This window comes from Schistocerca cancellata, chromosome 7 (assembly GCF_023864275.1).
Source record: "Schistocerca cancellata isolate TAMUIC-IGC-003103 chromosome 7, iqSchCanc2.1, whole genome shotgun sequence".
Classification (NCBI taxonomy): Eukaryota; Metazoa; Arthropoda; class Insecta; order Orthoptera; family Acrididae; genus Schistocerca; species Schistocerca cancellata.
Genome location: NC_064632.1, coordinates 176,305,590 through 176,328,916, shown reverse-complemented (window position 1 = coordinate 176,328,916; position 23,327 = coordinate 176,305,590). Strand labels below are relative to the sequence as shown.

Here is a 23,327-nt window from a genome sequence, read left to right as displayed (position 1 = left end):
GAAGAATGTAAGAACCCGACTTACAAAGAAGGGAGGTGCTGACAAGTGTGAATATTACTGAACCAGAAGTCTTCATTGCAAGATACTGAGATGAATTATTTACACAAGAATGTAAAAACTCTGACCTAACAGAAGACCAGTTAGAGTTCCAGAGAACTGTTGGAACACAGGATTATGCATTTCTAGACTTAAGAAAGCTGTTGATAATTTTGATTGAACTACATTCTTCAAAATCCTGAAGGTAGCAGGGATAAAATACAGGGAGCAAAAAGCTACCTATATCTTGAACACAAACATCAGTTACAAGAGTCAAATGGCATGAAAGAGAAGCAGTAGTTGAGAAGGCATTGAGACAGTGTTGCAGCCTATCCTTCATGTAATTCAATCTGTACACTGACCAAGCAGTACAGGAAACAAACGTGAATTTTCAAAAGTGTATTAATCTTCTTTCACACACCTTTTCTTTCTTTTTTCACTGAGATTGGGTATGGTGAATCAAATTGCTTATTCTCATGATTATTTATTAAATATCATTAACAAAACACATTATAAATGGAAAATATATTTAAAGCAAGACAAAGAAGACATAAGAGCATAACAACAATTGAAATATTAAACACTCAGTTTTCTTATTGGCACTGTTGGACTGGGATAACATATGATAACAGTGTTGCTTTTTCACTTGCTTCTTTATTAAATTTCAGTAATGCAACTCATTATAAATTATAAATATCTTTACAGAAAGGCAAAGACAACATTAGAGCACAACAACAATAATAACATTACTCAAACATTTGTCTCGTCGTCATTTTTGGACTGTGGAACATATGAGGAATTTTACCACTCTCAGAGCAAAAAGTTTCAGTGTGCATCACACAGAACAAATCTTGTGACATTTTGATACAATGTTTTGTCAGTCGTTTCTTTACTGTGCAGGTGCTACATCTTTTCTTCTTGATCTCAGTTCCTTTTTCTCCATTTCTGCTTGCTTCTTCCACTTTTTCTTCACATGTTGACTTATAATGTTGTAGCGTCAGTTGAAAACCCTTTGAATTCCTTAGGTGTCCAAGCTTCTTCAAACCAAGTGAGGTAGAACTAATGAATACGGTAGTTGTTTCAGGAATCCTTTTCTTCGGATACAATTCTAACTGTCACCACACTAAATTACTTGTGCAATGATTCTGCTCATATTGATCATGCAAAAGATATAAGCATGGAACAACTGCACACATTTCTTGCAACACCATATGAAGTGGTCAACTTATCCGTAGTGTCAACTCCACATTTGGTGCTATTATAAAATGTTACAACGGATGGCTTCTGTTTATCTCCAGTGTCAGTATCTATTGAATAATCTTCATGCAAACTTGATCCCTGTACCACACACTTCCACTTTTAGGAACACAGAAGCTGGGGAACAGCCTTTCTTGAAGCCAAAAAGTGAACTGTGAACAGCCCTTCCTTCACTGGTTGCAAACTCCAGAGGAATCTCACACGTCTTTCTTCATCCTCCCAACAAAATAAAGATATTTTTCTTCTTCTGTCAAGCCAATACTAGTAACCCAGTTGTCTGTGCCATATTTCAACATGAGTGATTAATAGGTTCACACAGATGCAGAACATCTAAGGTTTATTGCTCATGTGGTGTAATCCTTCTGGTTGCAATTCAGAATATATTTCCAAATCACACAGTTAAAATATTTGGTAATCCACACGAGCATACATCTTAATTCCACAGTTGTTTGGTTTGATTGATTCATATTGGAGAAAACTGCACTTTCCACAGAATCCTTCCAGTTTTTCCATCTACCTACTATAACATTTTCTTTGAAGGTATAGGATTTCTAGCAGTTCTGTACAAACATCAAAAATATTTTTAGAATCACTGTTATTTTGCCTAATCATCTTCTTTGATTGCAAGTCCCATGACTTGTCAAATGCAAGACACCACAAAATGAATTTGAAACATTTTATGTTCATTATAAGGCAAAATTTTTCAATGCTATCTCAATTAGTTCCCACAGACCTCTAAGCTTTTTCTGTTACTTTTGTTAACATCAGCTAAAAATAAGAGACCAATGAAGGCTTTCAATTCAAAAACATTTACTGGTTTTACATCTCTCTCATGCTAAAATGAAGTTCCAACACTCTCACTATACTGATTTGTATACAAAACTACAACTGACAAAATGTCATCACTTATGAGGCAATTCCAACATTCCAAAAGCATTCTTTCTGCCTTCGCTGCACCTATAAGCCGAAGTAATTTTCAAATAGTATTGTGGACCCTGAAATGTACACTCTGCAATGGTGGAACTTATTCCATTTTGTCTCTCTGTCCCTTCCAATACGGTAAGGGTTGTTTTCCTGAAGTACTTCCACATCATCTTCACTGTTGTCTTCCTCTGTTTCTGAATCTTCCTGCTGAACTTCAACTACGTTATCAAAATCTGTGTTCACTTCTTCTTCAAAATCCTGAATTTTATTATTATCCTCTTTCAACATCAGCTTTTGGACTTCACCAACATGATATGGTTCAAGGAGGTTGCCTGAAATGATCAAGTATACCCCACATAAAATCATAAAATTTGTAGAAAATAACACAAACAGGCACAGTGTGTCAAGCTGCTACTTGATAGTTGGTTAGCCACAACATGCGATAACACAGCCCAAAAGGAAAATAACAGCATTTTAAATTCTAAATTAGCTCTGAACTACTTACTAAGTTATGTTGATAGTCAAAGAAATGAACTGCTGAAACAAAATGCAAATGGGTGCTGTCTATTCACCTTACAAATAACAGAGCAGTCACATAGGTACTGAAGCACACAACAACGAAAATCGGTTGGAGAAGGTGAGAAGACACCAGTGCTGCTAGCTGTTGACAAATAATTTACAGCAAAGTTCGAAATTTATCGATTTGAACACATCAGAAAGTTAAAAGTCAGGGAGAAGAGATAAAAACCTTTAAGAATTTCCAATGACATCATAATTCTGTTAGAAACAGCAAAGATCTATTGAATAGAATGGATAGTGACTTGAAAAGATGTTATAAGATGAACATCAACACAAGTAACACAAAGGTACTCAAATTAAATGAGGTGACACTGAGGAAATTAGATTAGGGAACAACATGCTAAATGTAGCAGAGGAGGTTTATGTGGTAAGCAAAATAACTGACAACAGCTGAAACAGAGAGGTTATATAACACAGACTGGCGATAAAAAGACAGACAGTTAAGAAAATGGTAAATTTGTTAACATCCAAAATAAATTTAACTGTCAGGAAGTCTTTAATGGAGATATTTGACTGCACTGTAGTCTGTTACAGAAGTGAAACATGGACAGTAAACAGGCTAGACAAGAAGAGAATACAGGCTTTTGAAAATGTGGTACTACAGGAGAATGCTGAAGGTAAGATGAATAGACTGGGTAATGAATAAGAATGTACTGATCCAAATCAGGGAGAAAAGAAATTTGTGGCGCAGCTTGAGTAAAGGATGGGGTTGGGTAAGTATCAAGAAACTGTCAGTTTATTATTGGAGGGAAGTGTGGGCAACAAAAAATGCACAGGGAGACCACGAGAAGAGTACAGTAAGCAGATTCAAGTAAATGTAGGTTGCAGTGGATACTTGGAGATGAAGAGGCTTGTACACCATAGAGTAACATGGAGAGCTGCATAAAACCAGTCCTCCGTCGGACGACGACAACCACCACCACCACCACCACCACCACCACCACCACCACAACAACAACAACAACAACCACAACCACCAAAACAACAACAACAACAACGAGAACAACAAGCAAATGACACTAAGTTTCAGTAATGGTACAATGATGAATGTGTGTGTGTAGTGGAGCAAAAGCAGTAGCAGCTCTCCAGTGAAAGATGGGAAGTGAGCACAGATTTTGTAATGAGACAAAAATCTGGAGGGAGGAAGAAAAGACATATAGTTGATAACATATGGAAGTTTGGGTCTGACTGTGAGTCATGCATGAGTAGCCAAAGGGTAGGTCAACAACTCACGATAAGTGAGAAATCTGGGTTCGACTCCTGGTCTGGCACAGATTTTCACTGTCATCATTCAATTCTACACCTGATGACTGTTCTTATTTGCAATTGCAAATTCATTTAATGGAAGAAAAGAGAGGCTTTAAGAAGGATGATTAAGGGATAGCTTTGCATTATTACAGAAATAGAAGGAGAAAAAAAAAGAGGCAGCACTCAGATGGAGTATTCTGGTAAACTTCTTTAGGATAAATGGAAAAAGAATGATATTTTGTCCGATTAACAGAGCAGAACCATAGACTGAAGAATCAAAGTGTAACTGATATTTTTCTTTTTACGAATCACCAGAAGGGTTGCCACTGTAGGTGAGAACTGCCCACTGAGATTATCCAGTTTACATCCACAATGTAAGAAGAAGTTAAAACACTCCAATTTACATGTGTTACACTGTTGAATATAATATTAAAGTCATAATTTCAGGTTATCAAAACACTGGTATCTAGAAGTGTCTACACTGACATCAGGTACCTCCAACAGTATTAACTGACGTGAATTTTGAGTGGCTGTCAGGCATACTAGCGAAATAAGCTCACCGGGCAAAAAATTAGCCACACCAGTACACATGCACATATGAATCATTCAGCCTTTACAGACAGAGCAGTGATCAAGTCACATGGTCAACCACGCACACACTGCCTCTACGTAAGCATAAGGCTCCAGCAATCGGTGAGACATTTTTGTTTCAAGCAGACATTGTACTTAAAAATGGGTAAATGGCAAAAAGAAGCCATCGTGTTTGGCGATGCTCAGGCCCATACGGTGTGTGAAGTTGCTGGATTTGTCAGTGTTTCACAGTGGAATGTTAAATCTGTCTACAAGAAGTGGTGCAACACACATGGCCGCAAAACACGTAATCAGTGTCGTAGTTGGAAAAAGATCCTTACAGAGGGACTGGAGATGCCTTTCACCACTTATGAATCAAAATCACTTAGAGACCTCACTGAAATTGCTGTAGCCAGCAACTGAAGTTCTATCCCAACCTGTTAGCGAGATAACATTGCGACAGGAACTGCATGCAATGAACATTTGGTGTCTGCCACCTTGCAAGAGGCCACTGCTCACACAAGCACATAAAGACTACAACAGCAAAGTTCATCGGACTGGAAGAGTATATGAGTAGTTTCCTGAACATTTCCCCACACTATTACATATTAACTGGACTACAAAATCACCTAAATTGAATGTCACAGAAAATCTGTGGGTCATGTTGGAACAGTGGGTCAACATTAGCATCCTAGCAATTTGGTGGAATTGAATGGTCATATCATCAGTGAGTGGCTTAAACTGGATGGATGTACCTGCACAACTTGTGGACTCACTTCTTAAATGAATCTAGGTGGTTATCAAGTCCAGGGGTGGAATTACACACTATTAAATGATGTTTATAACTATTTCTCTAGGGATGACTAATTTTTTTGTCTGGTGAGCTTATGCTGTACTCCCAAGACAAAGATAAAATTTAACTAAATTACTAATTACACTTTTAACATCAATTATAGGATTAATCAAGTCACTCTCCAATCCAATGTGCTTTTCAATCTAAATTTAAAAGAATTATTGGCAAGCTGAAAGTAGACGAAAATAGGTGTATACGGAGAGAACACTGGTTTCTGTAAGGACAGTAAAGAGGATAGAGGAGAGAGCATGGCTTAAACAGAGAGAACCAGCACAATAAATAGATTTAGTAATTAGTCAGTCACAAACCCAACACATTATATTCTCTACAACATTAGGCTCTCTACAGAATAAGTAAATTAATAGCTCTTGCGTGCCAACTGATGTCATCAAACATTGGTGAATAAATGTCTTACAGGACATTACACAAGTAACTCAAACTTTAGTATAAAATTACAGCTACTTCAAAACTTACGCATAGATACTAATCACTGCTTAACTACAATAATTCAGCATATTTGAGAGGTGACTCCTGCTAAAAATACGTGTGTTCAAAAAGTTTCTCCGCAGTGCCGTATGACTGTTAGCTGCGTGTGCCATATGCCACAGTGAATATACCGAAATGAAACTCAGTGAAATACAAGTTATTAATTTATTGAATATTCATTTTTACTTACAAATTTTCACATTAAATATTGAAAGTGTCCCCCTTGTTGTTGAATACACAATTTAATCATACGGTACATGCGAATAACAATCATAATGCACTGGGGAGAGACTTTTTGAACACCCCGTATATAGAGCTCTGCAAAGAGACAGATGAAAAATTACAACTTATTCCGAAGTTAACCATTTGACAAAAGACACTAATTCTTAACAACAATAAAAAGTAGTACTGTCAGGGAATATTCAATAATGAATTGTGGGAAATGAAAGGAAGGGGGTAGGACAGAAGGATACAAGATGTAAGGCTGAGAAGAAACCCTTGAAAGTAAGGAACAGATCAAGTGAAAAAGATCACTGATACACTCTAAGCTAAAAGGATAGCCTTCAAATGCAGAAGACTATGAAAAACCATTAATCAAACTAATATCAATGTATTACTTTAAGTGCAGGAGGTGAAGGAGGAGATAGCTGTTACACCATCTTCATTGAAAATTTCAGGAATATTGATAAATTACAAAAATTTCAACCTGTAAGAAATAAACACAGAAGCAATGGTTGATAAAAGTGGTAAGGAAGGAAGGAACGAACAAATGAGGTACTCCCTGGCAGCAATACTGGCTTACACACTTACTGAAGTGAAGTACTCAAAGTCCATGGGATTGAGGCGTATGCGGATGACACTGAGAGGCTCCGCCCTCTCACCACCCGACTCGCTGCTGCTACCACTAGCTGCTGCCGGAGCACTTGTGGCACTGCGGGTGACAGAATGGCCATCTGAACCCAGTCCTCTGGACCTACTAGACAGAACACTAGTAATTCTCACTGCAGTGCGGAAGATGGAGTGCTGCTTTTTGTCACTGATGGGAAAAATGAAGAAAAACATTTTACAGAGAACAGTCATTGCTTCTCTGCAACAAATGGAAAAAATTAAAACATTTCAAATATTCTACGGAAACTACATTAACCTCCAATTAGCTTAGGAAAAAGTGAAGATAACAACGACACTCGATCAAGATTTCGATGACAAATTTGTTCGATAATTAGTAAAAATTATTTATTTATTTTTCACAGCACAAACTCTGTATTACATCAGTGTTCACTTCATTATTCCCACAAGGTATTTACCTGTCAAGAACACAAAGAGGCATTTAATGATAATCCAGTCCTGTTCTAATGGAACTATCGCTGTCTTATCTGTACTACTACTACAGTTCACAGCATAAAACAAAAAACAAATGGGGAAACTTGGCACCAAAATTCTCTGCTTACAGGATGCAGCTGTGTCAATATCTACAGATACAGAGAGGACAGAATAAAAAGAAGGCACCCTTTGGGACGGGTAGGGGGTGGGGTCGCACCTATCAGGAATTTCAGGGATATTCATCAGCAAAGTTAAAATCCTGTATCACATGCAAGGTGTTTCAGAACAACTGTAATACGTGTTACATGGCAACTCCAAGGCTCAAAACAAGACAAAATGTTCCTACTAATACACACTGCACAAGTTATTCTTAACGATTTACATTGTAAGACACACAGAACAACAACACAAGAGGTGCCAAAACAGCCTGCCATTGAAAGCAACACACACTTACAAATGCTGCAACATCAACCAGTAAAGATGCTCGTTTGTACTAAAATCACATCATCAAATGACTGCACAGACATTACAGATAAGCTGTTGTGAATTGTTTATATGGTTCACCACAGTAGTAAATACCATACATTCTGTTTGCTGTGAAAGTCATTGTGACCGAGCCAGGAAGACTAGGTACAGAGAAGCACCAAATCTTGACCTCTGATCCATCTTCTCAGGCAGGTGTCACCCAAAACCAGCATATGTCAGAAACTGTGGTACATGGGGGGTTCAGTCATGTACATACAGTGTCATGTACTGAATGCCTATGGCACATTTTCTAGTAGCACAGGTAAACATTTCACAGTGAGTTCAATTGTGTCAGTCTACTTGGTCATCAGAACAGGACGCATGACCTTCACAGGCGAGCACAGGTAACGCAATACGTATCAAATTTCAGTGGGCAGTAACAATTAGTGACAATTGTACTATAGGGATTAGTAAGTACCCTGTACAACATGTCAGTTCAGATGCCCTCTCGTCTCAGTATGTCACAAATGATCAATCAATACAATAACACAAATGTCAGCCATGTCAAGAAACTACTAAAAGAATTCTCCCCGTTGGTGAAAACTGTACTCACTCGGTCTTTGTACTCTTTACAAATGGAGCGAGTATGAAGCGTAATCATATTAAATACACTAAACATACTTCTGCCTTACAAACATTTCATGACACACTTGTCAAACACTTGCACTTGAATCAAAGTGCAGACACTGTAATATGGTTATCTGTGATAGGTTTTTGTAAGCAGGGTATGTGTATTGCCCCATTTCAAAAATGTGACACCTATATAGTGCTACAGATATCCCATATGATGTTTGTAACACGTGTTTTAAGTGTTCCCTAAACAGGTGTTCCCGCAAATTCCCACCTGCAGAGACATAAAGCTCAGTTTTAGGCCCATACAACATGCACTGCCTCATTTGTGACCATCCTTTTGCTTCACTTGTTAACCCTTATGAAACCGGTGCCACTTCTTGAGAGTACGTCAGCTGCCGTACCAGGACACATCTGTTTCATTCTGCACAAGAAAATGTACAATGAAACGAAGTTAAGGTCACATTTGCGCAATGCCTGTTCCTCATAACCTAAACAGTGTACCACATTCCTTTGTAGCAACAGTTTTCTATATCTTCAGAAATAAGTTATTTTAATTGTTACCCATCCAAGACAGACAGACTGTAGCTTTCTACAGTTGGGTCAGAGGAGTGGCAACTCACAGAGCACCCCCCCCCCCTCCCCCCTGCCCCATCCACCCACCCACCTACACACACACACACACACACACACACACACACACACACACACACACACACACACACACACACCTTGAGAAGTGGTCCAAGTTCTGGAAATCCAATTAGGCAGCACTTCGTGGCATAATGAGGATATGAGAGAGAGAGAGAGAGAGAGAGAGTCAGGAATTAGGCATGACGAGGACCAGTCTCACTAAAGAATTGCGTTGAATGCCCAGTGGAGGCATCAGAACAGTCGAGCCACTGGGCTTGCTCACCGTCAATCACCTACCCGCTGCAGCAGGTTGAAAGGCTTTTTACAGAGACATTCTTACAGATTTGGTGAGAATGCTGAGGTCTCAATGCACAGCTGAACTATGCATTGAAGTATTGGGACAATGGCTAGAACCAATGAACGAGGAACTGCACAATCTTTTCTAAAGAATTAATTCCACAAAGTAAAATTCCTCAGGATAAATTATTGCTACTTTTGGCCAATTCTGCATCATCTGTAACAGGTGGTTACTTGGAAAAATTATAACAGTTCCAAAAGCTTTTTGTCCATATCAGGAAGGGCATTGCTCATAAACACAAAATCTTCATATGTTACCCGCGATTGCTAAAGTAATTGCGTCCAGAAGAAAGTTTTAATTGAAAGAAATTAAACTTTTCAGCTACTGAAGTGCACTGTGAAGCAATTGAAGAAACTACACAGCACAGTTGTGTACTACATTAAAGGGATTCACTGAATGTGAATTTTAAAATATCAGAACCAAAATTTACTTTAAGATCAATATTACAGTTATAAATGGAAACCTCAATAATTGAAGTGCATCTTCTTCCTTGTATAGCATTTTTACTATGCCAATGTACATTCCAGAGTCACATATTCATCACCAGGGACTCAGTTTTTATATGAGGACCTTCACTCGACACGAGACAACATCATGACAAAGGTCGTTTACGTAAAACTGGTGCCGTGATGACAAGATTGTGGTTCTGAAATGTAGATTAGCATAGTACAAATGTTGCACAAGACAACAGATACAGTTGTACTATCAGTGTTACCCTTTACTTTTCTGTCTTGATTTTCTTGCTGTCTCAATTTTCTCAAGGATAGCCACTGCGACTACTATGAAATTGCAGTTACTGCCATTATACTCCAACAATGAATTTTTGTAGCTTCAGAGCCATTGGAACCTTTTAATTCCATTCCCAACACAGCAGTGTTAATTGCCACACCAGAAATTCAACAGATAGGGCAGACAGAATTTCACTTCTAGTTAATAATGTTATTACTCAGTGTGCTGTGTCCACATCTGCATTGTTAGTGATGAAATTTGCTGCACTCTACATTAATCGATATTGTCTCCCACAGTTAACGTGGGTGCAGAATAAGCAAAATGCAGTCCACACATTTCTCCTCCTCTTAACCCATCCTGACACTGGCACATTGCTTACCATTGTACTACATTTAACCTCCCACTGCCTCTGGCACATGTCACCTCACCTCTGCCTCTCCTCCCCCTGTCTCCATAACAGGTGGCTCCTTGTCATTCGAGAGTTGAGTGGCCTTCCTTGCCTTTTTAATCTCCCCAACCTGTCCCACCCTCCTGCCCAAGAAAGGAACTAATAGTACCGGAGGCAATGATAGTGTTGTGTACTTTCCTGTGTGCCTACAGGCAGTACAAAATATTTCACCTTCTGAAGGTGGACATGCCAGCATAATTTTGTGTGTTATTCAGTCTAATGGGAACTCTTCCAGTTGTAGGCACCTCAGTTGCCTTGACTACCCTCTGTCTCAAAGGGCACTGTCGTTAACTGAAAAATACTCTCAAGGATGAACACAGAAAGAAAGCATTTGCATGTAACTACATGTCACACCGAAAACCCTTCCAAGTCATCCAAATATTACAACTTTTCCATGGCTGATGATACCCAACTAGTGCCCGAGGAAGGTAACTAAAATTGATAGTCTTCCTTACTTAGAGAATTAAAGAGCTTTCCTTACTCTGACAATGAGATGGGACTTTTCAGTGATCTACTACATAATTTTGGTGTAAACTACAGTTCTGTCCTTTTCTGAAGAAAAACTGTAATAAAAGTACAGAAGGTGCAGTCAAGAACATTATCGACAACTGAGCTATGTTCCAAAGCCATTGTTCTGTGGTCGAGGAATGCTGCATTCTACCTTCTGAATGCAATAATTTAGGCAATATTTCCAGCCACAGTTTGGCCAATGCTCCTATGGTTAATTAGAAGACTTCCATTTATCTATACAGGATCACATCATGTACATGATATTCACCATGAAACAACTGTCAGTAAGTCTTTTACACCCACACCTCATTGTGACGTAACTGCCTATTCTCAGATTGTTCAATGGTACTGTAATGTCATCATGGGTGAAGGTTGAAAATTTAAAGAATTAATGTTACCTAGCGATGATATTAGATTCCTAACTACAACATTTAATCAAAATTAATGTTGCCCTAAACACTTAAAGCTGTGCTGTGCCCCCTATCATCTGGTTGTGGATGGAATCCAAGTGTGGGGCTGTGTCATGTGAAGAGGTAAGAGCTTGCAAAAATTTCCATTCCGCGAAGGGTTCATTACAGGATTCGGCTTAGTGGAGGTTGAAACATAGCGGCGTTCGTTCAACTAAGCATTTCTGCAGCCAGACTTCATAATATCTATTATCTTTTCATGTCATTGATTATACCAATCTCAAACTTTTTCTAGTCCTCTCAGGACTATGAATTGTATAAGTCTTATATAGGCTTTGACAGTGGTGAGCTTAGCGACAGGTAAGTTATTGTGTCACACCAACTTCCATCGGAGATAATTACAGGGCTTCAGCCTTCTGTTATTTTTCTTATTCATTAAATATTACCGATGTGACTCATTTTAAGGTATTGTGTTTGAATCTGGCTCCCCTTGGAGTAAAGTATTTATTTATGTACAATAAACTTCACAATTATTTTTTTTTACCTGGGTGTTTTTCCTTGCACTGTGGACGTATTAAGTATAGCTGCTTCTCTTTTCTCCAAAGAACACTTCAATTTTCCTATTGGTGTTACGTATCTTTCCCCTAGTTATATATGCTTCTACAGTCTCGCATTTGTCCTCTAGCCATTCCTGCTTAGCCATTTTTCACTTTCTGTCATTCTCATTCTTTAGACAAGGGTTTTTACTATGCCTTGTCTTTTTACCTATTTGATCCTCTTCTGCCTTCACTATTTCATCTCTCAAAGCTACCCATTTTTCTTTTACTGTAATCCTGTCCCCTGTTTCAGTCAATCATTGTCTAATGCTTGCACTAAAAGTCTCAAGAACAACTGGTTCTTTCAACCTATCCAGGAACCGTCTCTCTAATTTCCTACCTTTTTGCAATTTCTTCAGATTTAATCTGCAGTTTCCTAACCAATAAATTGTGGTTACACTCCACATCTACTCCTGGAAATTTGTTACAGTTTAAAATCTGGTTCCAAAATCTCTGCCTTACCATTATATAATGATTCTGAAATTTTCTATCCTCTCCAGGTCTCTGATACATGTACAACCTTCTTTCATCATTCTTATAACAAGAGGTAGCAATGATTAAATTATGCTCTGTGCAATATTCCACCAGAAGGCTTCCACTTCCATTCCTTTCCTCCACTCCATATTCTCCTCCTATTTTTCCTTTTCCTAGTATCGAATTCCTGTCCCTCATTACAATAAATTTTTCCTCTACCTTAACTATCTGAATAATTTTTCTTTTATCTCAACAAACATTTTTTCAATCCCTTCATCAGATGTGGAGTTAGTTGGTATATAAATCTGTACTACTGTGGTGCATGTTGGCTTCGTCAGCTTCTTTACGATAATGTGTTCACTGTACTGTTCATAGTAGAGCTTACCCACATTCCTATTTTCTTATTCATTATTAGAGCTATTCCCGCAATACCCCTAACTGATTTGGTATTTATAGCCCCATACTCACTGGACCAAAGTCCTAATCCTCCTGCCAACAAACTTCACTAATTCCCAGTATATCTAACATCAACCTATCCATTTTCTGTTTTAAATTTTCTAATGTACCTGCTCAATTAATGGATCTAACATTCCATACTCCGACCTACAGAACGCTGGTTTTATTTTTTCTGATGACGATATCCTACTTAGTATTCTCCGACTGGGGAATGTGAACGAGGTCTATTTTACTCCCAGTAGTTTTTGTCCAAGAAGATACTATCATTGTTTAAGCTTATGGCAGAATTGTCTTCACCCAGGAAAAATTATGACAGCAGTTTCCCCTTGCTTTCAGCTGTTTGCAGTATCAGCACAGCAAGGCCAAGTTGGGCATGTTACATGGTCAGATCAGTCAATCATCCTGACTGTTGCCCATGCAGCTACAGAAAAGGCTGCCGCCCTCTTCAGAAACCACATGTTTGTCTGGCACCTCCACAGATATACCCCCATTGTGACTGTAACTGTGCTACACCTATCTGTATCGTTGAGGCACCCAACTGCAATGTCTGTGGTTCAATGGGAAAGCAGTACCGCACCTGAGTATAGTGAACGTATGACAGATACTCTGAATTTTGTTCCCACAGGTTTTCAAAACATTTGAGAGAAAGGGAACAAAATCATGGTTGCATGGTATCTTATTCCAAAATGACAGCTGCACCTACTCTCACAGCAAGCAAAACAAAAGGAGAAAGCCAGTTAAATGTTTTCAAATACAGACACAACTACACACATCAAAAAAAGTTTTGCATCACCTCTGTTCCAAGAGTTCCAGAACCTGTACAGACAATTGGAATAAAGATCAACATAAACATCATTCCTGCCCTTTTTATTGCTCATGGAAATCACACATTGCATATTGTATCACCAAACAGCAAGACCTTCACAGGTGGTGGTCCAGACTGCTGTACACACCAGTACCTCTAATACCCAGTAGCACGCCCTCTTGCATTGATGCATGCCTTTATTCATCATGGCATACTATTCTCAAGTTCATCGAGGCATTGTTGGTCCAGACTGTCCCACTCCTCAACGGCGATTCTGCGTAAATCCCTCAGAGTGGTTGGTGGATCACTTCGTCCATAAACAGTCATTTTCAATGTATCCCAGGCACGTTCGATAGGGTTTATGTCTGGAGAACACACTGGCCACTAGTCAAGCGATGTCATTATCCTGAAGGAGGTCATTCACAAGGTGTGCACCATGAGAGCACAAATTTTCACCTTTGAAGACAAATGCCTCACCAATATGTTGCCGATATGGTTGCACTATCAGTCGGAGGATGGAATTCATGTATCACACAGCCGTTACGGCACCTTCCATGACCACCAGCAGTGTACATTGGCCCCACATAATGTCGCCCCAAAACAGCAAGGAACTTCCACCTTGCTGCACTCGCTGGACAGTGTGTCTAAGGTGTTCAGCCTGACCGGGTTGCCTCAAAACATGTCTCCGACGATTTTCTGGTTGAAGGCATATGGGCCACTCATCAGTGAAGAGAATGTGATGCCAATCCTGAGCAGTCCATTCGGCATGTTGTTGGGCCCATCTGTACCACAATGCATGGTGTCGTGTTTACAAAGCTGGACCTCACCATGGACACCAGGTGTGAAGTTGCCCATCATGCAGCCTATTGTGCACAGTTTGAGTCTTAACATGACATCCTGTAGCTGCATGAAAAACATTAGTCAACATGGTAGTGTTGCTGTCAGGGTTCCTCCATACCATAATCTGTAGGTAGAGGTCATCCATTGCATTAGTAGCCCTTGGGCGGCCTGAGCAAGGCATGTCATTGACAGTTCCTGTCTCTCTGTATCTCCTCCATGTCCAAACAACATTGCTTTGGTTCACTCCGACACCTGGACACGTCCCTTGTTGAGAGCCCTTCCTGGCAAAAAGTAACAACATGGACGCGATCAAACCACGGTATTGACCGTCTAGGCATGGTTGAACTACAGACAACTCGAGCCGTGTACCCCCTTCCTGGTGGAATGACTGGAACTAATCGGCTGTCAGCCCCCCTCTGTCTAATAGGCACTCCTCATGGCTGGTTTAGTGATATCTCTGAACAGTCAAAGGGACTGTGTCTGTGACACAATATCCACAGTCAACACCTATATTCAGGAGTTCTGGGAACCGGGGTCATGCAAAACTTTTTTTGAAGTGTGTACAAACGTGAAAATGGTTTTTATTACAATAAAAAAATGAGAACTTTTAATTGTATTTATGTTTTTGTAATGACAAAATATCATATTTGTAAATATTGTTATCTCACGTTTAGTATGTACAGGCACCGAATGGAAGCCAGCTCTTGTTCAGGAATTCAATGAAAAAGTAACTATGTAATGTAAAGATAAGAAGCTGATCTGAGATTGAAGAAACTTAGTTAGGAGAAGCACTTCCAGTGTGGATAGACTGGTAGCGCATTGACTGAGCAAAGCATGTGAACATAGTAGCAGCCTGCTACGAGTCATTGCACCGAGTTCACAGGGTAGGCCACAAGGCTTGGCAGTTCGCATCAAAACTCACTGAATGATTAACAGTGATAAATTGGGTCAATGGAGACAGTAAGAATTTTGTCCAATAGTTCGCCAGTAAGAAATTTGTAATCGTGCAAAGTAAGAGTAGTAAAGATATCATATTTTAATGGCTTGGATGGGATTGATTTGGGGGGAGGAGACCAAACAGTGAGGTCATTGGTCTCATTGGATTAGAGAATGAAGTTGGCCATGCCCTTTCAAAGGAACCATCCCAGCATTTGCCTGAAGCAATTTAGGGCAATCACGGAAAAACTAAATCGGGCTAGCTGGACACAGGATTGAACCGTCATCCATCCAAATGCAAGTCCAGTGTGCTAACCACTACACCACCTCGCTCAGTCATATTTCAATGCACAGCTCTCTGTCTACTGAAATAGCTCTATAAGAACCATATCCATTTCATTAGGGCAAATTCTTTCTGAAATAAAATGGAAATGTTTGGCAACACATAACAAGATCAGTTACCCCACATCACACACAGGCAGTAATGTGCTAACAGCAGCCATAATATGGGCCACTGTTCTCACTGATAAGATATAAAGAAAAAGACCACTCAAAAATCAGCAGCCTTCATTACTCAATCAAATTATCAGAATGACTTCTATACAAACAACTGTACTACAGTTACTACTACAATTTGTTAGGCTTTACTGCTCTTCAACCTTCCAGAAAATATCTAGAAACTGAGATTTTTATCATTTTATGTATCTCAGTTGTGTTTAAAACTACATTTAAATTTATACATACCTAACAACATCAATTAATGGCCTGTCCATCGGGGGTCGTGGTTTCCACAGCTGTACAAATGGGTTGCACTCTTCATTTATTACGAGACTCTGAGGAGCAGCTTCTAGGCCGACTGGAAACAGGGACACCAACAGGGCACACAACTCACGCCCACAAGACAGGGACTGTTTTGAGAGAACGTCAATATTTACACATTAATAAAGTAGTTCATGAAAAAAAAAAGAATGTGTTGTTCAGTTGTACACTTCATGTAAAAAATTAAAAACAAAGAAATTTTTCCAGGGATTATAAAAAAAGAAAGAAGAAACTGACAGGTGTCTTTCATCTTCTTATACAGTGACGTGCTCACAAGAATATGCTGGAGGGTAGAGGAAGCTTTCGAGATGACACACAGTACTGAAAGCTGGTGTACCGTACGGTGATGCACTAGCTACTGATGGCTGACATCCCACCACATTTATCCGTATAAGCCAAGCATAACTTCAGGCACCAATTTTCACATCAGTGTAGGTACAGTGAGATAGTCTAGTGACTGTTGTGTTCAATATGGTCAACACAAAGGAAACACCACAAATGTTACACGGACAAGTGACAGTGACAGTTTTCTGAATACATAAATTTTTACAGATTTGGGCAAAGAAAAAAATCTGCTGAAGGGGAGCATGTACCAGCATTGCCAACAGGCATGGTGAGACAAGTTGGGCATAACACTCACACCTTGTCCTGCTGCCTTGGTGGCATGCCCTTCTTTTTTATCTACCCCAATCCATCCTTCTCTCCTGTCTGAGAAGGTACCCTACAGTTCCAGAAGCTACGGTAGTGTTGTGTATTTTTGTGTGTGTGTGTCTGTAGGCAGAGGAACAATGCATAACCTTATGTGACTGAGTTACAACAGTTCAGGACTGTCTACATTTTGATCCAAACAGTGTATGGCTGAGCTGGTGAGGTGCACTTATTCAAAACAATTTGTAATTTTTTTATGCGAGTTTGTGTCTTGGTGAAAATGGGATTGGTTTTTAGTTGAATTTTATGAGTAGGTGTTAGTGACTGTTGTAAATGAGGAAGTTATTCTGGAGTATTAAGATTGTGTGCCATCAAGAAGTAGAAGAATCGAAGAAATCCTAAAGGCAGTTGCTGATCTAGAGGCTACAATGTGCAGAAACTAGATGCAAATGATGAGAGGATAGATCAAGCTGATGCTGAAATTGAAGGCTTGAGTTGACACGAACAAGAAAGCCCTCATGAAGACAAACACTGAAGATGTCAAATCTGATAAATTTCTAACTATAACAGCCACCAAATTAAAACCACCAAATTTAATATGACTAATACTAAATTAAATCAACAAACTGATACATTAGATGAATGCATTGCCAACTCCCATCACAAAAACATAGTGATAAACAGAAATTTATTAGAATTCGATACCACAATATTAAATTTAAAATGAGAATTACATTCTGGCATAATTAAACAGTATGTTTTAGCCAGGAATGAGGTAAATCATCAGTCTTATGTATTAAATACAGATTTTAAACAAATCTCAGGCAAGTGTAGGAATTAGTACCTCAAAATGAGGAACAGATCAGATGAAGTAACATTCCCCTTCAACAACATTGGAGAAATATGTTGTTAGTTTAACTGAACAAAAGGTTAAGGAAAAGATTAAGCCATTTGTTACTACACCTTTTTCATCAGGTATTGTCTGTAAATAATCTGTTTTGGGTAAAACTATTCAAATTTAGGACACAACTGCACCTGCAATTGGTGGGAGATATAAGCAAATGAATTTTGTGGAATTAATTTGGTAATCAAGCACTATTTGATGTCCACTTGTATGGAATGTTTGATTTTGATACAAGATTATGTAACCATAAGATTATCTTTAAGAGAGAAAATTGCTTTTGAAAGGAAATGAAATTCAGTTGTAAATTTAACTCTAATTGTACAGGACAAACAAAAATAAAATTAAACATTTTTGGAATACAAATAAAAAGAAAAGGGAAATTTGAAAAGGTAGCAGGCTTCAAACTTACACTAAGTAACACACATAAGGTGTGTCGATAGGAAGGGTGCTGGGACACATTTTTGACACCACTGGCAAAATGTGGTTGTAATGACATCCCGAAACATTGGTTGGTCCACCCAGAGACTCCAAAAAATCTATGAATATCTTTAAAATGATCTACACGGTGAATTGATTAATTTTATGCAGAGGAAATTATTTCCATAATGTTGCTAATTAGTTGGATTTTTATTGTTTTGTATAACTAGGCCTATATGCTACTTATTTAAGAGAGAAACATGTACATTTCCTGTAATGCAGTCATAATCTACTGTTTTCAAATAAAAACTACAAGTTTTAGAAAGTTCTTTCTTATTAAAACTTTACTGCAGTAAAATTAAAAGTAAAATATTGTAAGTACTAGGTGAAAAAGAGTACACACAAATTGAATCAAGTTTACTGTAATGGACATTAAGATTAGAATATTTATCATATTAAGGAAAAGTTGTGTGCAAATGTAAAGACACATACTTTCGATTAAAACTGTGTCATGATTACTTTTGTACAGACAATCATGATAAAACATTTGGATGTCCATAATGAGAAGCATTTTAATCAGAATAAGATGGTCATTAACTTTATAATGTATTAGTAAATGAGAGATTTATCACGGGATTTTACTGATACATTGTGCCAACATCACTAACCCACTTCACCACACTAAGTGAGCAAACTCATCACTCGCTATACGAGTGTTATGTTTGCTGTAGTTGGCATAGTTACAGTTGTTTACAAGTTTTTCCTCTTGTTTCTGTTTTATCTTATGCGAGTACAATAAATGTTATTTGTTAAATAACAGAGTAATTGCTTTATGTGGATAAAATACAAAATACGAGTTCCCATTGTGGTGACCCTGAATAAGGAAAACAAAGAATAACAATGTGAATGTATGTATCATAGGGAATAACACCAGAAACTGGAATTGAGAGTGAACAATACTTACCACTCAACCCAGAAGCGCTATACACAACTATTAACATTCCGCAAAATGGAACAATGGATGAAAATGCAAAATATGGATGTACAAATGTGTGACAAGAAAATATTAAGCTTCCCACGACCTCAGCTCTGGTTCACACAGGCTGAACACATATTTCAACCGTGTCCTGTGTCCAATAACACAGATTTAATCTTGTGGGTTCACATCTGTATTTAGAAGAAAAAAACACTGCAGATGAATATATGGGTGGCAAGACTCTGTCACAAGTACTCAAATCACTACACACATTAGGAGGCCCTCAACTTCTGTCTGAACAATCTTTACACAGGTATTATGACTTCATAAACTTCCAGCTAACATCTGTGTCATCACTGCAGCACAGACTGACTTGGTGTTGGAAGTCTTAGCAAAGAAGACAGATACCACTGCAAACACCTCAAGTGAAATTTTCCACATGTGCAAGAATCAACAACAGCCAACACAGATACTCCGGAATGTGCACAGGTGTACAAGCTGATGTCACTGACCCCAGAACACTCTTGAATACTTCACACCAGCAACATGGATTGTCCGAACACATGGTGGAGCAGCTATCAGCAAAAGAGTCAAAACTCAAGGTGCAAGTAGCTGCACGCCAACAGCAGTTACAAAGTCGGAGGAAAAAAAACAAAAAAATCAGAAAATGCCACCCCACTAAACTTGCCAGAACAGTGGTGCTGGTACCATAGGCATTTTGCCAAACCCTACCCGTCAGTGAACTAAGAGCCTTGCAACTACCCAAACTTCATAGGTGGGCATTATAGGGCACTAATCTCAGTCACAACAGCACAGGCACCCAGATTATAGTGTGGTAAGAAGATGTACAAATGCCACATTATCTACTGCCAATCAATTACACCAACTGTGCTTACGGGTTCAGTCTTAAGTGTAGAGTTTTCCTACTTACATGGGTTCAGATTTCTGTGTCTACCGAATTAGGATCAATGACACAGTGATGGCACTAACATAATGTGCTTATTGCGACAACTGCCAGAATCCCCATCTACGGTGAAAAGCAGTTAGCATTACACCTAGATTCGAACTTCCACCCAACACTGATTTTTGCGGTTGCCGACATGCCTGGGCTCATAACTGGAGCAGACTTCTAACGTAACTATCAGTTTATGCACGACCTCATCACTGACTGCCTATCCCAGAGCTGTGCCATTTTAAACACCATTCAGTGTAGCGTTGTAGCAACAAGATCCTCTCTTGTGCCATCTTACGTAGGAGCAGCAGTATTGTAGCTCAGATGTGTGTCAGCCCTGAATGTGCCGAATACAATTAGGTGGGACAGAGAGAAAAGGAAATAATGACTCAGCATATCAAAGCAATATCTTCATGAGATTTTTGACATACTGTGTAACACAGCACACTCAGGCATCTGAGCCACACCCAAGTTAGTATCCGCCAAAGTTGTGTGGACCGGAGTGCACAAAGATTGTCAAGCATGGCCATGTGCAAGACTGATATGCCAGTTTAATAAGATCAGCAGGCATGCCTTTGCAACTACTGCTCACTTCCCAATGCCATCAGCATGGTTTTTGCACACACCTGTTTGTTTTTGCACATACATGCAGACATCGTAGGGGCACTACCATACTCTAGGAGACAATGTTATATGCTCACAATCATCAATAGTTTTATCAGGTGGCCAGAAGTGTCATAATACAAATGGTGTGTGTGTGTGTGTGTGTGTGTGTGTGTGTTTTACAATGTATTTACATTTTCCAGGTAACTCGTGATTACAAACCAAATTCAATTAATTTTCATTCTCCATTGTGTCTATTTGTCCAAAAATTTTCTTCAGTATTTCTTCTTCTGATTAATGTCCAATTTCCTTGTGTCAGCAGTTAAAATGCATAAGACTGTATGGCGTTACAGTCACCACAATGCTGATGGATAGTAGCCTCGTTAACAGAGACAAAACCAACAGGTTGTACCATGAACTTGACTGCCTCCATACTTTGCACCCTCAATTCCCATCAATCATACAAATGTAGGAGTCTTACACTGCTATTTACTGAAAACCGACTGCCAGCAATCCAAGTGATACCTAACACCACAGCCCATCTCTCCTAAAATTGAGTCCTTACTGTACAGTCCATTCTCTCCCAGTTTTTGCTGCTACTAATAGTCTTATTCTTAGGCTACATAAATCACAGCCTATTCAGTAACTCACCGAGCAGTCCAGGTGGTGCAGTGCGGCAAGTGCCCGCCAGCCCCAGCCGCAAAGTAGCAGCCGAGCCAGCGGCTGCAGGTCCTCGCTGTGTGGCGGGCATAACGCGTGCACCTCTGTCAGTAGCTCACACCCAATCAGTGCTGCCACTCCGGTCGGGGAGCTGCCACTGCCACTGCTAAAATGTTTGAATATCGAAGGATGTTTCATTCTGAGCAAATTCTGGGCTACTATTTTACTTATTTAATTATCGGGTTCTGTGGGACTGTGCAAGCCAAAGACACTCAGTTGTGGAAGAAGCCACTATGTATTTTACACATTGTCAATTAAAAAATTTATAAACAGAAGACCTAAAGAATGAATAAAACACACAAAATAACTGAAGAACAATATGCACAAATAACACACTACAGAGAGAAATTTTCTGCTATGGCGAGGAACTCATGTACAGAGTACAAAGAGTGTGCCACAAGGAAACCTTTCAACTTGTAGCTGAATACTTGGGGTTTAACATTTTTTCCCAGCTCAGCTGGAAGCCTAATGACGATTAAACCTGATGGACACTGGACACCTCTCTGTACAATGTTTATGGACATGTTATCCAAGTAAGTGCATAACATTTTACATCAACTGTCTACCGCATGAATGTCGTCGTTTATTGTGAATGAGTCATCATGCGAGCTCCATGGTATACAGTCACTACAGAGAAACATCTATAGAAACGATACTACTGCATCATAGGCATAAAACAAAGCATAGGGCTATAGATAAAGAGATGCTCAATGAAATGTGTTTGGCTGTCAAGAGAGCAATGCATGAAGCGTTCAGTGACTACTGCAACAGAATAATGTCAAAATAAGATTTACAAAAACGAAATTAATTCTGGTTGAATGTAAAGGCTCATAGCAACACCAAATTAGTATCCAGTCACTCCCAGAAGATAATGAAGATGCTGGTGAGGGATAAATGATGGTGTAGGCACACAATGGTGAGGTCTTTAGTGTCTGTATGTAAATGTTACATCCACTCTGCAACACAATAAAATCTCTAGGCTAAAGGCTTATCTTGGAGTCCATACACTATACAAAACTTTGAAATCTTCACCACACTCGCCTAATCATCAAAAATAGAGAGTAGATCCCCACCTGAATCTGCTTCTGCCCATTTATCACGCTATAAAACATACACTGTTTAAATGTGGTGTACAATGATTTGAATGCCACAGGCATCACAGACAGGAAGTCTTCTCGTCGGAGTAGGAAGCTACATGTGAGGGGACAGTGGCCAATTCAGAGGCGGGTCAGGGACATTTCACCCCACCTAAGTGACCAACAGGAGAAACGCCACAGTTGGCTTCACAAAAAGCAGCTTACTGTCTGTCACTGCCAGTCACTCCTCCTCCCATAACTGTATGGATCTCTGACTCACCAGTGAGATGACAGCCTGCAGGGGAACAGCACAACATGTCATACCCCTGCATGCCTTATTGGTTCCCTCGGTCTGCCTGTTCATTTCCTTGAATTTCCCCTTGCCCCAATACCCAATAGAATGACACTTGCTTCGCCCACTGTTGATGGAAGTAAGTATGGTTGGTCATGTATGAGTTATACCATTTTCTCTCCTGAGTACATGTAGAATGATTGTAGGGCAGTAAGGGAATCGGAGCAGATGAATACTGTTTGCTCTGAAGACACCTCATCTGCTCCAGTGAGATATCATATGGATCTCTGCATTAAATACAGGATATTCACAGTGAAGGCGGCTCCAGAAGACACAGTTGGGGAACACTACTGAATGGAA

The 23,327-nt window shown here is 39.3% G+C and overlaps 1 protein-coding gene across 1 annotated transcript in view; it reads right to left on the bottom strand.

The window, feature by feature from the left end:
• Positions 1-625: 625 nt before the first annotated feature.
• The window catches only part of LOC126092187 (uncharacterized), a 32,452-nt gene continuing 9,750 nt past the window's right edge, over positions 626-23,327 (bottom strand). Inside the window, exons 3-6 of the mRNA XM_049907666.1 lie at positions 21,531-21,705; positions 16,305-16,468; positions 6,764-6,989; positions 626-2,549 (exon numbers count right to left, since the gene is read on the bottom strand). Of these exons, the coding sequence (XP_049763623.1) occupies positions 2,505-2,549; positions 6,764-6,989; positions 16,305-16,468; positions 21,531-21,705 (610 nt within the window). The 3' untranslated portion in view covers positions 626-2,504. The remainder of the gene's footprint in view (positions 2,550-6,763; positions 6,990-16,304; positions 16,469-21,530; positions 21,706-23,327) is intronic.